The sequence below is a fragment of the Sinohyriopsis cumingii genome, chromosome 1 (genome assembly GCF_028554795.1).
Source record: "Sinohyriopsis cumingii isolate HCF-2022 chromosome 1, ASM2855479v2, whole genome shotgun sequence".
Lineage (NCBI taxonomy): Eukaryota > Metazoa > Mollusca > Bivalvia > Unionida > Unionidae > Sinohyriopsis > Sinohyriopsis cumingii.
Window position 1 is genome coordinate 39,235,313 of NC_142961.1, and position 16,345 is coordinate 39,251,657.

Here is a 16,345-nt window from a genome sequence, read left to right on the forward strand (position 1 = left end):
GTCAGTTACAATCTTTTATAGAACATTGCACCCTTCATCAAACCAAGTCAGGTACAATCTTTTATAGAAAATTGCACCCTTCATCAAAACAAGTCAGTTACAATCTTTTATAGAACATTGCACCCTTCATCAAAATAAGTCTGTTACAACCTTTTATAGAACATTGCACTCTTCATTAAAACAAGTCAGGTACAATCTTTTATAGAACACTGCACCCTTCATTAAATGAAGTCGGTACCAAATTTTTTTAAAGGCAGTGAAATCTGATCAATTGTTGCATTTTCAAAGGTTATCAGAGACTGGAACAAATTAATTGTGTCGTGCAAGTTTCGTTCTCTGCTGGAAAAGAGGAACTTTATGCTTATGATGGCTAACAGTGGTGGCTTGAAACAGAAATTAAATTTACAATCTCTTGAAACTAAATATCTGGCTGTGAAGGAAATTGAAGGTGGGGCATCTCGCAAAGATGTATGTGAAAATTTTTCACTGAAACACAACACTCTGTCTGGATGGCTGAAAGTTGCAGAGTCAATAAAAAAAAAGACTATATTGAAGGCAACTGCTTTCCCGATAGGAAGAAGTATAAGACTGCTAAATCTGAAGATGTAAAAGAGGCCACAGCAAAATGGTTTCATGAAATACGCACTGCAAATTCAGATGTCCCAATAGATCATGACATGATTATTGAAAAAAGCAACAGAATTTGCTATAAAAAAACTTGGTGTGGAGAAAGTTACCACAAGTGGCTGGTTCCATCACTTTAAAGTTCATCACAACATTGCTTACAAAAGGATTTGTGGAGAATCGATGCCAGCAGACACATCAATGCTTGATACCTGGAAAGCCGAACTTAAAGATATCATTCAGAATTATAAATCTGAAGATAAAGACAATGAAGATGAAACAGCTTTATTTTTTTAAGTGCACTCTAGACAAGACTTCCTGCATCAAAGGTCAACCATGCACTGGTGGGAAGCAGCCAGAAGACCACATCTCCATTCTCATCACATGCAACATTACTGGAAATGACAAAATGCTGCTTTTTGTTATTGGCAAGTCTAAGAGACCTTGCTGTTTTAAAAAATGTACACCATCTTACTGTGGATTACCACAAACACAAAAGATTGGATCACGTCAGATATTTTTATGGAGAGGACAAGGAAACACAACCAAAAGACAAAAGTACTGGGAAGAACAACTGCCTTGCTTGTGGATAATTGTTCAGCAAATCCACATGTGGATGGTCTCCAATGTGTTCAGATAACTATTCTCCCACCTAACACCACATCACTCATACAACCCATGGATCAAGGAATCATCCAGAACCTAAAGTTAAACTATCAAAAACTTCTTGTTCAAAAAAAGCTGGCAGCGATAGGTCAGCAAGAAGAATTTAAGGAAGATTTGCTTGGGACTCTGCACAACCTGAGGATAGCTTGGGGATTAGTGAAACCTAAGACTATACAAAACTGATTTAAGCAAGCCTTCTTTCCTGAAAACGAGGAATTTCATGGATTTTCCCCATCTGATATACTGTGTAGTCTTGATGAAGGTTTATATGAAGCTACTGGAAATCAAAAAGATGAGATCATTCAAATGGCTGTTGAAACAGATGCCACAGAACAGTACCTAGCAGCTCTAGCAGATGACAAGATTACTGCTTCTGTCGAAATGAAATTTGTTTTAACAGAAGGAAAGGAAGACAACATACTGGAGAGCAATGCTGTTGATGAGTCTAAAACAATGCCTTTTCCATGTGTTTCATGCAGAGAGGCATTTTCAATGTGCAATGGTCTGACCAGATTTTTTTCTGAATCAAGCTCATTGGCAATATCAGAAGAAGCACATGGACATTTGGAAAGTTGCAGCGTCTCATACAGGGAGAACAACTGTCAAGGCTAAAACAGAACAAGCTTGCATAAAATTCAGAACTATTATTATCCCCCATCTCTGACCATTATGCTAAAAAGATCTGACTTTAATTACCTTAAATCTGAATTAAATTCCATTTTAATTAAATGTATTAAACATGCTATAGATAATCTTAATTACATGCATTACTCTATTCCAGAATTGTTAGCGTTTTACAAAAGTACAACTTTTATGCTTAATTAATTTAAAACTTGGTGACATTTTGTTTTGTTTCCCTTTGGGTAACCTTTTTCCCTTGGCAGCCTCATTAAGTTTACCTTTGTTGTCTCAGGCAGCCCAAAATCTAGGCCAATTTATGTACATGCAGCTATGTGCTGCTGGCCTCTTGGTTGGCAGTGGATTGTACAGTATAGCGCAATGGTAACTCACATGTAAGTTGTCAATATACAAGTGTTTTCCTGGTTTTGTCATTTGCCTTCATTTAATTAAATTTTCAATTGTTTATTTTACAAAGTGAATACCTTGTGCACTGATGAAAAGTTATCCCTTGCCTACTAATTTCACATACATGAATTTGCCAATTTTTTATTTTTTTTATATCCCCCCCCCCAACTATAACACTATCTCGACAGCCGCTTATGTTGACATTATTACCCCAGACCTGAGGATGTCAAGACAAACTGGTGGTACTGTAACAGCACATCTTTACTTACAACGGATTTTTGGGATCTTTGAATGGCCAAAATCTTCTTGTCTGGTGAAAATTTGATTGATGTCACATCCCCTCGATCTTCCATTCTAAAGAAAAAAAACTTGACATTTCAAATGCATTTTGAATAACTGTAGTGCCTTTTTTGCTGATATAACTTGCAACATTCACAACATTTCTTCATTAAATAAACAAATCTGATATTCTGATAATAAAACAGACACTGAAATACAGTATCCTGAATAATAATTATAATCCTGACAAAATAATGTCTTAAGGTACTTAGTTATGAATTATATCAGGTCTACTCATCTGGAACACTACATGAAAAATATATTAAAAATAAACTCAGTGGAAGAATAATATATTTTCTTACATTTACCATATATACATACTTATAAGTCATGTCAAATTGCAAACAACAAAGATCCTGATCTGCCATATCATAAATGTACCTGCAAATTTGGGTCTACATTGCTTGTCCTGCTGTTTACTCCTAGCAAAATGCACAGAACCAGATCTGCTGGTGCATTATACAATGACAGATCTGGGTCTGTGCAGTTTGCAGTTGGACTAATTTTATAAGTGAGTATATATGGTATTTTGATTATCAATCCCTACAGACACTTAAATTAGCATACCTATCACATTCAACTGCTTACATCATAGACCCAGATCACTTGAAATCGTAAGAGTGAATATTATAGAGAATGTCGTAGTGAACAATGTCTGCACAGTTAAACACAAGCAGATATTGTATTACACTCAATGTTGTTGTTGTTGTTGTTATTGTTATAGGAGTTTAATGCCATTTTTCAGCACAAGATAGGCTATACATGGCAGCCAGTATAAATGATGGAGGAAGAGCCCTGGAAAACACTAGAAAGAACTACCAACCCACGAGAAGCTATTGGTAAGCTTTCTCACATACCCACATTAGCAAAGCCCGAGACTCAAACCAATGCAGACAGAGGTGAGATGGCAGTGATCCATTACAGTGAGCGCTATAGACCACTCGGAGCCCTTTCACTCAATGTGAATTTTATATGTCGGTGCTAGTGGTCACCAAATTCAACAGCGGCAATACAATTTTGTCATACATTATGTACAGGGGCTTAAACTCAAGTAACAAGACAAGGTAAACCCAAGAAGCATTCAATTCTCCAAAATATAAATTTATTTTAAATAAATGACAAAATCAAACAAAGTTAAAGCATTAAAAACAACTTGAAGTGTATGAATTCCTATAATATCCTAAACTGCACTATCAATTTCTTACAAATCCAGAAACTGTCCAAAAGCATTCCAAATGAAGATTCTAATGTGTTTATGTACCCCCATGATACATCGTTGTTTTAACTGCAAGTTAATCCTGAGAAAGTAGAATATCACTGACATCCTTGAAAGCTGCACACAATCCAATAAATTTTAATATTCAAATCCTTGAATAAATTCATATCTAAAAGGTACTATTAAAATTAAATGTATTCCAGTGAACAATATTATAAATAAATAAAATAAATAAATCACAATTTGATCTCTATCTTGCAGAGCTGACATAAATGAATAATAAATATGTTGTGTGTGTATTCTTAATATATAGTCTTTATATGAGCACCAAATCAACAAAATGTGATTCACTAAAAGACTCTCATACAATTAAATCATTATTATATGCTCATTTTTTTCTCCATTAACTTTACATTGTCAGAATTATACAATATCACCCGATACTGAACTCGCATGCAAATACACATATTGCATTCACGTGCATAAAGAAACTGCTTTCTACTGTAAACAAACAATGGACGCAGACTGCAGCACTTTTAATTTGTAAACAAATCATGTACACCCGTAGTAGGCCCTTTACGTTGTGGTTGTTTAAATTTGTTTCTAAATGAAGCAAAGCAGATGTTTGTGGACTTACAATTTTACATCCTGAATTTCCTCAAAATGTACTTTCTTAGTTCTGCAAATTCAAATTACATGAGCCATGTCATAGGTTCTCAATCTTGATTACACATTTTGAAATTGTACTGTAATTTTGAATATAAGTGCAATTACATCCTCCTTACTTCACTCAAAATGAAAAAAGGATTAAATTCCATAGCGTCTTTTTGATAATTGCAATTGAAAGACTTCACATTTTTCCCACATTATGATTTCAAACATTCAATGACAGAAACTGAAACACATTTGCAGATGTCAACACACTTCTCCCTCACTTCTTCAATCCGATGTATTTCATATAAATCCAGTCCATGATCATGAAATTTCATAGAATGGAAAAAAAACACCAAAATCTATTAATTCCAGATCAAATAGAAAAGTTGTTGCAATGTGCATTCATTCACAATATGACTCCAAATTTCAATTTTAACTAGACATGCCATTATCTTTCGAAAGTAATGTCAAGCGCGCGACTAAGTCCAAATTTATCTGGGCAGAGTTATGTGCACAGTAATAATGTTGTTGTTGTGTAATGATGAATCTGCGTTTGTGTATTTAGTTTGGAGTACAGCATACATTCAGTTACTTTGTTTCTTGTAGTGTATTTTGCTCATATAATCAAGCATTAGGTTGAATAAAAAAATGAGCATATAATAAAAAGGTTACTACATTTATATGGGAAAATATGAACTCGTTTTCTTGGATGGATATCCTTCACTCCCAAGGTCATGCAGTATTTCCATTAAAAAAACTCGTTCATATTTTCCCATGCAAATGTAGTAACCTATGATTATTTGGAAATAACTCAAACAGTCATGTTCTGACCTCAGATTATTGAACCAATCAAAACTTAAGGGATGTATGATAGCTCTACAGGGCAAATACATTGCTAGTTTCAAATGAAGTTCAAATAGTTGTTGATTTGACCTTTGCAACTGGCCTTGTTATGAATGAGAATTCTGTAAGTAGTGTACATGTATTTTTACTATAACACAAGTCAACCAATGAATTAAAGAATTTAAAAATTTAACTGTCAAAACCCCAAATGACTTAAACAAAACTATCTTATAAATAAAACAGATTAAACAGATAGACGTAACACATACAATGATTCACTTCATTAAAAGCATGCATCTTGTGCACTGGTTTTGTCTTAAAATTGCCAACATCCACTAGTGCCATGTAGCATTTTTTGAAAATTATGTAAGAGACTAAATTTCTTCATAAAGGAACATTTACAAATGCAAATTGTAGCAACATTAGTTTGAAACAGAAGATTGAGAGAAAAATAGGAATTATGAACAATTTTTTCGGTTGTCAATAACTGGTCATGACTTCAGTTGAACAGAAGCCAGGTCTGGAGTGGAAAAATCCATAGAACAGCCCTTTTTCTGGTACACAAGAGATGCCTAAATTTCATGATTTGAGACATTCTTGTGCAAACATAGACTTTACTCAAGTCACCTTAACAGGCCATACAGCTTGCCATGGGTCATATCCCAAGCAATTTATGCTAAATTAAAATTATCATGTGGTGGTGTTGTGGTATATCATAAAAGTATGCTTCAAATTTTACTAATGTTTTATTTCTTCAAAGTTTTTACACAAATACTTGTATAAAGAGAATATATAATTAATGTTCACTATTTCAGCACTCAAAAAACAAGTTATCTTCAATTTTCAGGAAATGTAGTTAACATGACTTCAGTTAAATTGGACCAACTATGTTGAAAAGAGTGTCACATTCATCTTGTTCAAGCATGAACACAATCACACACATTCACTATCAGTGTCCCTACCTAAAGCTGATGATATTTTTCTCCTCTGGACCTTTCACAACTACCCCCATGGCACCACCTGACCTCACTGCAAATACCTGAAAAATTTGATATTAGATATTATAAAAACAAGGAAAAGATTATGTAATGAGGGGATTGAGATAAATGGCTCTATTCTTGGCACCTCAATTATAAACTTGAGCATTAATTATCTGTCATCAAGTTCATATCCAGATCTTCTAATCCTGGATGTTGTATCCAAAAATTAACATGGCACGATAAATTTGCCAAATGTTAATTAAAATATTTCAAGAGGTGAGTCAAGTCATGACAAAAAAGAAAACACTGATTACCTAATATTTAATGTACCAGAAAATATGTCATTTACATTTCAAGATTTTTCTGCTGCTCTAATTTTAGTATTTTCCTTCCATGATTAACTGCTTTCCTTTATAAAAATATGGTTCTTTTTCTTTCAAAGAAATATACTCATTTCTTTTTCATTAATTGACCCACAAGCTATGTTAGTGTCTTGAAAATATGTTAAACTAAACTAAACCTAATTGGCATTTCCAGTCAATTTGGATCATGTAGTTTTATTTCATCATGTCCCCAAGTAATTCTTTGAGGATGATTACCAGTAATTTTTTCTCATTCGTGTCTCAACTTAACATATTTTGTTCTAAAGATATCATGTGCTTGACCTTGACCCTGACCCAAACCACATGGTGTGAAAGACTGAGGTAATGTCTAGAGTACAGACTCTGGTGATCATTCATTTAAGTGGATTTTCATATGTTAAGGAATTAAATTTACATTTGTCTTGTATTATTTGGAGTGTTTCAAGAACTGGAAAAACACAATTGCCAAACAAACTCAGTCACTGACGCATCTATCAGTTATCCAACAAAGCAACAATGTATAAACATGATCTTGAATTAAACTTAGTCAGTACACATCTGAATTGACTGTCTGCCAAAGAATCAGTCTATAAACCAAATCAAGTTACCTTTGAATTTTACTTCATTAAGATGTTTACATGGCAGTTTAATGGATAAATAAATCAAAGACAAGTTGATTTAATGATATTTGAGAACTCCTACGACTGACATCCATTTGCTTAAAGTATGTTACGGTCAAAACCTTTGATCTAACCGACACTGTTGACAAATACAGGACAGAAATATTGGTTACACTTTTTGGCATCAATTATGTACTTAAACTGGTATGAGTGTATTGTACTCTGATATATTCCATATTAGATCACATATTATATATTGTTAAATATTTAGTTATATTGTATATTATCGTTTGTATATTCATTTTATGTTGTTTCAATTAGTATTTCTGTGGGTTTTTATTGCCATTTGAGAAGCATGGTTGTCAGAACAAAAGAACAACAAAGCAAATATGTTGACTATCTGACATATCCGCTGTACTGAAAAGTTCCTTGGGTCCATCTTAGAATGGTTAGACAGAAAAGCAGCTTCACACCAATTAATCCTAATTTTTTCTGTCATAAGGGGATGTAAAATATATACTAACTTCTAAGTAGGTTACCTGCAGTCATTTTAAATAAATCTCTTTTAGTTGAAACAAAATCCTTCTTAACAGTTTAATGATTCATTCAGCTCATCAACCACTACTATCACATCATGCATTGTCTGCTACATCTTCAATGCATACACACTTCCTTAGATTGAGCAAGAAAAGCAGGTTTATATCTAACTTATCATACAAGTCCAACTCCAAAGCAGTTAACCTATACTTTCTATGAAATAAGGCTAAGCAGATATTTAAATATTATTGTATCCTTGAATGATAGTAATCTGAAGTGGTTTTTAAATACATTTATTTTGTGCCACATTGAACTCTTTTTATTCACAAATGGCATGACCCAAAAGATTGTGATTCAAAGATCAAATATCATTCTCAACTTTGCAAAGTCACATGTGGTCAAACTAAGCGTCACAGACTCAATTTTGAAAGATATTGTTAGACATTTTACACAAATTTTAGAAATGAGACCAGTGTCTTGGTAGAAAAACTGTGGACGCAGGATTCTCGCTAGGATTTTAAAAGTTGGAGTCCTTGAAATCTTCCTTGACAAAAGATGGGAGTCCCAGCCCTAAAAGGAGGGGTGTCAACAATGAAAGCTCTTTTTCCTTTGCAGTAAGTTTGGGTATTATGTGTGTATTGTTGTGTCACCAATACCAATGCTATCAGTGTGAAATCTTTCTTTTATTTTGGGGAACAAATCAGTGGAATATATTCACATTTTCATTCAATTTTAACCAACATCAAAGAATTTTGAGGCATATGAGAATGTCCAGTTCCATTATCCATTCCACAAAGCACTCCCTTTCTTAGGTGTTGTGTTTCTTTGCCAAAAATGTATCCATTACCGACATCCCTTACATACAGAATATAACTGACTAACCCTTACTAAAAGAAGGACAGGGCCCACAGACTTACTAACTAAATGGTGCTGAACCAGCATTAAAAGGAATATGACCCATATACCCAGATTTGTCATGATGTAGATCTAGTATTTAGAAGAATATAACCCAGTTACCCAGATTTGTAAATGCCTTCCCAAATCCAACAAACTCTCTCTGATGATGGTTTGTTTTCCAAATACTCCTTCCCATTTGTTGCTAATCTGAAACCTGATACTGGTAAAAGTTTATGTTATTTGCTTCCCACTCAACCTTACACATTTAACATTTTTCTCACACTACAATCCCTTTGGTCAGAGATGCACAAAATGGTACAAAACTACCTGAATATTAGTTTGGTCATAGATGTACAAAATGGTACAAAACTGCCTGAATCCTAAGTGAGTTACCATAGACAAAATCTTCAAGAGTGAACACAGTGATGTGTTTTCAAATAATCATGACAACAACCAATAACTAAGAAAAGACATATTCCTTTCCATTACGAACACTATATCAGTGTTTGTTATTGTTTAATTTATACACTGAATCAATGTCAGAGAGATAAACTATCACCATTTACTTTATTGTGCAATTGATTCCAATTGCAAACTAGTTGTTTATTGTTGAAAGATTATTTCAAATATAAATGAAGAATCCAACACTTTTTATTTACCTTTTTTCCTTGTATAGACAGAAAAGAGATAAGAGAAATGAACAGGGCAGCACCCACTTAAGTTAATGTTTACTGATCAAACTATTTTATGTTGAATATACTATGTAAATAAAACAGCAAATGGTCGATAAATTGCAACTTTCACTCCTAGTAACAATTTTAGTAACTTAATAAGAATGACAACAGTCACAACTATTGCTACCACTATAAAAACAAAATACATTGTAATAGTGCTCAAGAAATTGCACCCACCCAACCCCACCCATCTCATCTGTTGATAGCTAAGTAGATCTGAACCAAAATGTACAAGATAGAAAACTCATCATCTGATCTGGCAGTATCTGCCAATAGATAACGAGTCTTTCCGTTTAAATCCCTTCCTTAATTTCTAGAGCTTGTTTCTGTGTGGCAATCATGCTGAATTGGAATCACCAGACCAACATGAGGCTTGCCAGGCACTGGTTAATTTTATGTTTCTTTGAAGATGCAGTGAAATTTTTCAAAATAATTAGCTTAATTTAAAATGTAATATATGTAACTTTTTTCAACTGACTGGTTGCAGAAATTATTGAAATATTAATAACACACACACTACTAGTAGATTTTCCAAAACTAAAACTAAACATGTTGTTCCAATGGCTTTGGAGTCTCTGTGAACCTTAGAAAGGCCTGATTCTATTCTTTGCATAAGAAATATTTAAATATTAAGAGAAAAAAACTCTTTGCAAAGAAGTCTGATTATAAACATATTACCATGTAACCTAAATTGCTGAAATAACAAACCAACAATTTGTGACTGTCAGAGTTACCAGGCAGTTTTTGTCTATCCTTACAAAACATGAGCATCTATATCACATGGATCTTTTCTGTGTCACTCTCATCCAATCGATGCTGCATTCAAAATAATGTTCAATTCATTTTTATATTATGCTTCGATAGGCTGGAGGTCATTTTTAGTAAGACCTTGCATTTATTTTAGCTGGACTAAACTGAGACTTCAGTCTGTAATATTAAGTATGCATAGTTATAAATATGCACAAAAACGTTTAGAAAAATATCTGGGTCTAGGTATGAATCTCTCTCCCAGCAATGGAAGTTATGAGTACTAATATTAGTACTAGGTAAGGTAAGGCATACTGCTGCTTCACTGACTGCATTCTAAACCCTTTTCAATTCTTTCTGTTTAATATTTATGTATCAAAGTGTCAGAATTTTTTTAATGTACCTCTAAATAGATTCCTGTACATGCATCAAATTTTTTTATAAAATAAGTTTGCAGACATCAGTTGCCTAAACACATTACACAATTTGCAATACATTTTGTAATACCTCACCTGAGGTCATGCACAACTTTTTACAGGATCCTTTAAGATAGTTTCAAATAGACCGCATATTTATATAGCTGTTTTATCAATTAGACTGTAATTTAAGTGTCATGACTACTGAATCCCAAAATTAATTGTTTATATTTGTGGACACGTGTAATTCCAATATATATTCTTGACATGCACCAAAGAAAAAACTATTCTACACAAAACGGTTCCTATACACGGGCGAAGAATGAGCATGCGCGTGCAAAACATTTTCATGTCTTAAAGCAATACTGTAGTTATGTATTCCTCCACCAACTGCAGTAAAGGCAATATCAACAGACATGGCTTAAGCTACAGTCGCTTCTCACAGACTTTATCTCTTATATGTTAACATCCTGAATGATTATCTAGGCCGCTTATCTAAATCAATTTTTTCCATATGTACAATTAAGCCTGAATATGTCACAGTCCCGTGCTGTAAACGAGATTGGAACATACACTCGAAAATAAGTCATTACTAATCAGTAGTTTAAGTGTTTAAAACAATTTCAAATCAAGGTGACGAAAATGTAAAAAAAAAAATGTTATAAGCAGCATTAACCAGACCTGTTTATTTGAATCATCATAAAACACGTTTGTTGCTTTGCTGACAGGATCGAACCGTATGGGCTTTTTACAAAGCTCAATGTAAAACGTACCCTCCTCCGACGTCGCCATCGTGAAGAGTAACAGCAAACGGACATGTCTAAGTTAAAAATGAAAGTACGGTCAGGTGCTTTCCATTTCATATCAATTTAGGAATAGTAGAAATCGTTGAGCGAGTTATACTCAGCGATTAGAATTAACACATTGATTTTCTTTTTTTAAAAATTATTCTTATAATATTTAAGTTAATACTGATAAAGACTCTTCAAATATTTTCATTTTGGCTGGAATTCACGATTTTAAAACACCTTTAGCAGCAGAGAGGGTGAACAGACCATAGAATTCCGACAAAAATAAATAAAACAAACAAATAAATCATCTCGTAGAAAGGTCCAGATTTTACAAATGAACTTTCCTTGAGATGTTTATTTTTGCAATGACCGATTGTGCTAATAAAACCTCAGTTCGAAATAGTATCTGAAAAAAATAAAGTACTCTACGTGTTTATTTATTTCTTGTTTATTTTTTTGACGACCAATGTTGGTAGGCACCCTCTCTGCTGCTATTAATTTACCACCATACCAAGTTTGATGAATATTTTTCAACACGTTCTCGCTGTACTTTCTCCTCATCTGTTTCATCTTTATTTGTTTCATCTTTATTTGTTCTATGTTTCAAGTAATATTCAAGTTCTGATGGTGGTTTTTCTATTTTTGGATTTATGTTCTTTCTGTGTTTATAATATATCATCAAACTTCTGTATCGATCTCCACCGCAATTTTTACAAATCTGATATAATCCTCTAACGCCGTTGTTACATCCAACACATCTTCGTGGACCAGCATGAGGGTTTTTCTTTATAAGATAATTATGTTTCTTGCAATATTCTCCACGGCACCTTTTGTTGCATTTATCTGTTGTTCCTTGACGCAGCCACGCACAGTTGTTCATTATATTAATGATATCTGTTTAATTAAATTTAATTTTATCATCACCCCTCTCTGCTGCTCCTCTTTTGCTGATATTAATTAAATTATTATGTTATAATAAAAATGGTACATCCAGAATCTCATACTGCAAGAACAGCTCGAGAACGATTAGAAACAATTAAAAAATTTCTTCCTGTCAGAGACTCATTTAGAAAAAATCTACAAGCGCAACAAGAAGCAAAAGTTGAGTATGAAGAAGACACTAAAAAACTGTTTAAGCCCGTCACTGCAGCTACTGAACAAGTTGCAACTGTCATCAAAGAAGATCTTCTTCCGGTATCAAAACAAACTGCAGTGCAGGCTGAAAAAATAGCAAGAAGAACCAAACAAACAAAGAAGATTTTACGAGACCTTCCAACTGACATAGCCGCAGCTCAGCCTCCATCTGTTGATGAGGAAATACTTGAAGGTATTGAAGAACTTCGTGCTGAAGTCGCCGATGTGAGAAAAAAACTTGCATCTGAACCCAAAACAGCAGAAGAGAGCTTAAGATTAATTGCAAGATTTAACGAAGGAGTTGTTGAGGAAATTAGAAACACTGAAAGAGAGAGATTACCTGAGATGATATTACAAAATATATCTAATAAATCTAGTATTTTAAAACCCGGTCATGAAAAAACAAACGATGATAATTTCATTAAATGGATATATCGCGTATATTACAATAAAAAACAAGCTAGAGGTCAAGAATTTGAAAGACTTAAAGAAGAAGTAAAAAGACTTAGAGGGAGACGGGAACAACGAGAGTCCTCCCAGTATCAGCTTCCTCCACCTCTGCAACAAATAGAACAACAACAATCTTCTTCGCCGCAGCAAAGGTTGATGTCGGAAATTAAAAAGGCTAAAGAGTCACTTAAATCACCCTCCTCGAAGAAAATTCCTGCACCGAAAATGACATTTACACCGACAGATTCACCACATGGATTTCGAGAAGGTTCACCCCCGGACACCACTGAAGTACTTACTTCGGTAATGCAACCACCACCCCAAGATGAACCTAAAACAGGATCTGGTTTATGTCCTGATAATATCATCAATGACGTGTCACGGTTAGAAGTTCTCATAGGAGGAAAACGAGCTGGAAATAATTCACCAGAAATAACCAATGAAGCAGCTGATATTTGTCGGCGACTATTTCAAGGTGGTATCATGGATATTGGCGTTTACCGAGAACTTATTGATGAACTCGTTGATGACTAGTTGTTAGATAAATGGTAAATAAAATAAGATGATCGTGCATGATAATCATCGTAAACCCACACAGGTTAGAGCGGTAAACTCACGATTACCAATCTATGAAGCAATTTACGGAGATGGACTTGGTGATGTCATTCGAGGATTATTCACGAGGATAGCTCCAAAAGTAGCACCTGTTGCAAAACAATTATCGATGAAGGCTATTGATATTGTTCGTGATAAAGCTCCTGGTGCAATTGTCAATGTTGCTGGTAAGGCGTTCTCGGCGATCAAAGAAAGACTAGCACGATTATTGCGACGAAAACAACAACCACCGGTGAAACTGGCAAGTACTGAGGTGATGCCTGCAGATGTTAGTAAAATAATAAATCAGGCTGCAAATCAAAAACTAGCGGCGATATCTGAAGAAGCAGAAAAAAATATAACATCAAATTTAATAGCAGGAAGTGGTCTTCGTCGACGATGATCATCATTTGGAAAAATGGTAACTATAATAAAAATGTTCAGGCGCGAATCAGACCCAGCATTTGATATGGATGCACCTGTCCTTAAGTACGAGTCAGTACGTGATTATCAATTTTATTCTTATGACGCAAGACTACCAAATCAGCGGGGGAGAATCGAATTACAGGTTCATGATACAAGTAGATATTTCTTGCCCGCTGAAGGGTTTATTGAAGTAGAAGGTAGACTTGTAACGAATGTTGTAGCTAATACGCCATATGCTGCTAATTTGCGTGTTGGTTTTGTCAACAACGGAATTATGGCACTGTTTGATAGCGCCACATACATGATTGATGGAAAAAATATTGAATCAATTCAGAAGGATGTTGATGTTGCTACAACAATAATTGGTCTGGCGAGATATTCTGACGACTTCACAAGATCAGCTGGTCCAACAATGATGTTTGCTAAGGATATTACCAACAACGCTGATCATGTTCAGTATACCAAAATACGAACACCACAAAATACTGCAATTAATCCACAACCAGTTGATTTTGAGCACGCAGACAGACCAGGTGCTGATTTTGATATTATAGGAACCGTTAATGCGACTTACAACCTGGGATTTGCAACACGCCGGGCGGCGCTGTCAGGAGATAATAGAAATTTTTCGTGTGCAATTCCATTATCTCACATCTTTGGATTTTGCAGAAATGTTAGAAAAGTCATCTTTGGAGCTAAACACACAATTGTGCTCGTAAGAAAAGGTGATGATAATGATGCAATCTGGCGAGGTGCTGGTGTTGCTGATGCTGGTAAAGTAAATATATCAAAACTTTCATTGTGGATGCCAGTAATGACTCCATCTATTACTGAGGAACAAAAATTACTATCTTTTATGGATCAAGGGGGTAAATCATTGCTATCATGGTTAACAGTAACCACAGATGCTGCTCAAAGCAATATTAATGGTTTATTTACATGGCATATAGCATCACAACAGGGTGTTTCTGCACCACGACATATTTTTATTGCACTACAAGATAATGCTCGGATAAATGATCAACAACAATCACATATGATATTTGATAATCTTGGAGTTAGTGAGGTTTCTTTACGGATAAATGGACATCAAGAACCATCCGAGGATATACAACTAAATTATGCACAAAATCATGTAGCGCGCGCATATCATCGTTTAATGTCATTCATGGGACGTGATCAAAATATAGATACCGGGTTGCAAATATCACAACTAGATTTTACAGGTCTATATCCGATTTATTATTTTTCACTAGAACATCTTGATTTATCCAAACAATCTGTTGTTGATATACACTTTCGAGCTCATGTTACTAACCCACCAGCTGGTGGTGCCTACAGAGCGATCGCGGTCATACTTAGCGACAAGGCCATGTTACTTGAAGGTGGCAGTGGTCGAATGAGGGTCGTTGATGCACCGGTGGAAAATCTTTAATCGTGTTATTTAGAAAAATATATTTTATATAAAAATGTCGTATGGTCATGTTAATGTTACTCTGACTCCTGGTCAGGTAAAAAAGCTTCAATCAAAAACCGCCAACAAATGCGGAACTAAAATATCACTAAAACGAGATCAGATTAGTGGTGGTCCAAACAAATTATCGTTGACAAATAATCAGATTAAACATTTCAATAAAGCCCTAGAATCAAAAACTGGAGTTCAATTCCATCTCTCCCCGAGCGCCATCAAAGACATGGTTAAAACGGGTGGTATATTTCCACTTCTTGCGGCCATTCCGGCATTAATAGCTGCAGCTGCTCCAGCCGTAGCAAAAGCGGCCGCGTTAGGTGCTGTTGGAACAGCCGCTGGAATGGCACTAAAGAAAGCAACAGGGCGGGGGTACAAAAAAAAGGGGCGCGGTCTAAGATTACCGGGATCTCGTTGGGGGAGAGGCCTAAGGCTTCCAGGGTCATTTCGTTAAATGTTCCATCATCAAATTTTGATTTACTTGATGCTGCTAAAAAATTAAAAATATCTGCCTTTAGAGGTGTTTTTATGCGAGATCAATTACCGAAACAACCAAACAAACTAGAAACAGGTATTATTAATCTCGATGAACGTTCCGGACCTGGTACTCATTGGGTATCATACGCGATTGATCCGCGTGGAATTGTTTATTTTGACTCGTACGGGTTAGCTCCACCTGTTGAATTTATCAAGTATGTCGCACCACTCCACGCAACAACTAGCGGTTATAAAGTTTGGTATTCAACGCTACCCACACAAACAATAACAGATCCGCCAATATGCGGCCGTGAAGTAATTAATGTACTCGACGCAATATCAAA

At 34.9% G+C, this 16,345-nt stretch overlaps 1 protein-coding gene across 1 annotated transcript in view; it reads right to left on the reverse strand.

The window, feature by feature from the left end:
- LOC149806746 (regulator of MON1-CCZ1 complex-like) overlaps window positions 1-11,471 on the reverse strand; it is a 99,558-nt gene extending 88,087 nt beyond the window's left edge. The window contains exons 1-3 of the mRNA XM_089957133.1: window positions 11,343-11,471; window positions 6,331-6,407; window positions 2,586-2,670 (exon numbers count right to left, since the gene is read on the reverse strand). Coding sequence (XP_089813259.1) covers window positions 2,586-2,670; window positions 6,331-6,407; window positions 11,343-11,453 — 273 coding nt within the window. The 5' untranslated portion in view covers window positions 11,454-11,471. The remainder of the gene's footprint in view (window positions 1-2,585; window positions 2,671-6,330; window positions 6,408-11,342) is intronic.
- Window positions 11,472-16,345: the final 4,874 nt, after the last annotated feature.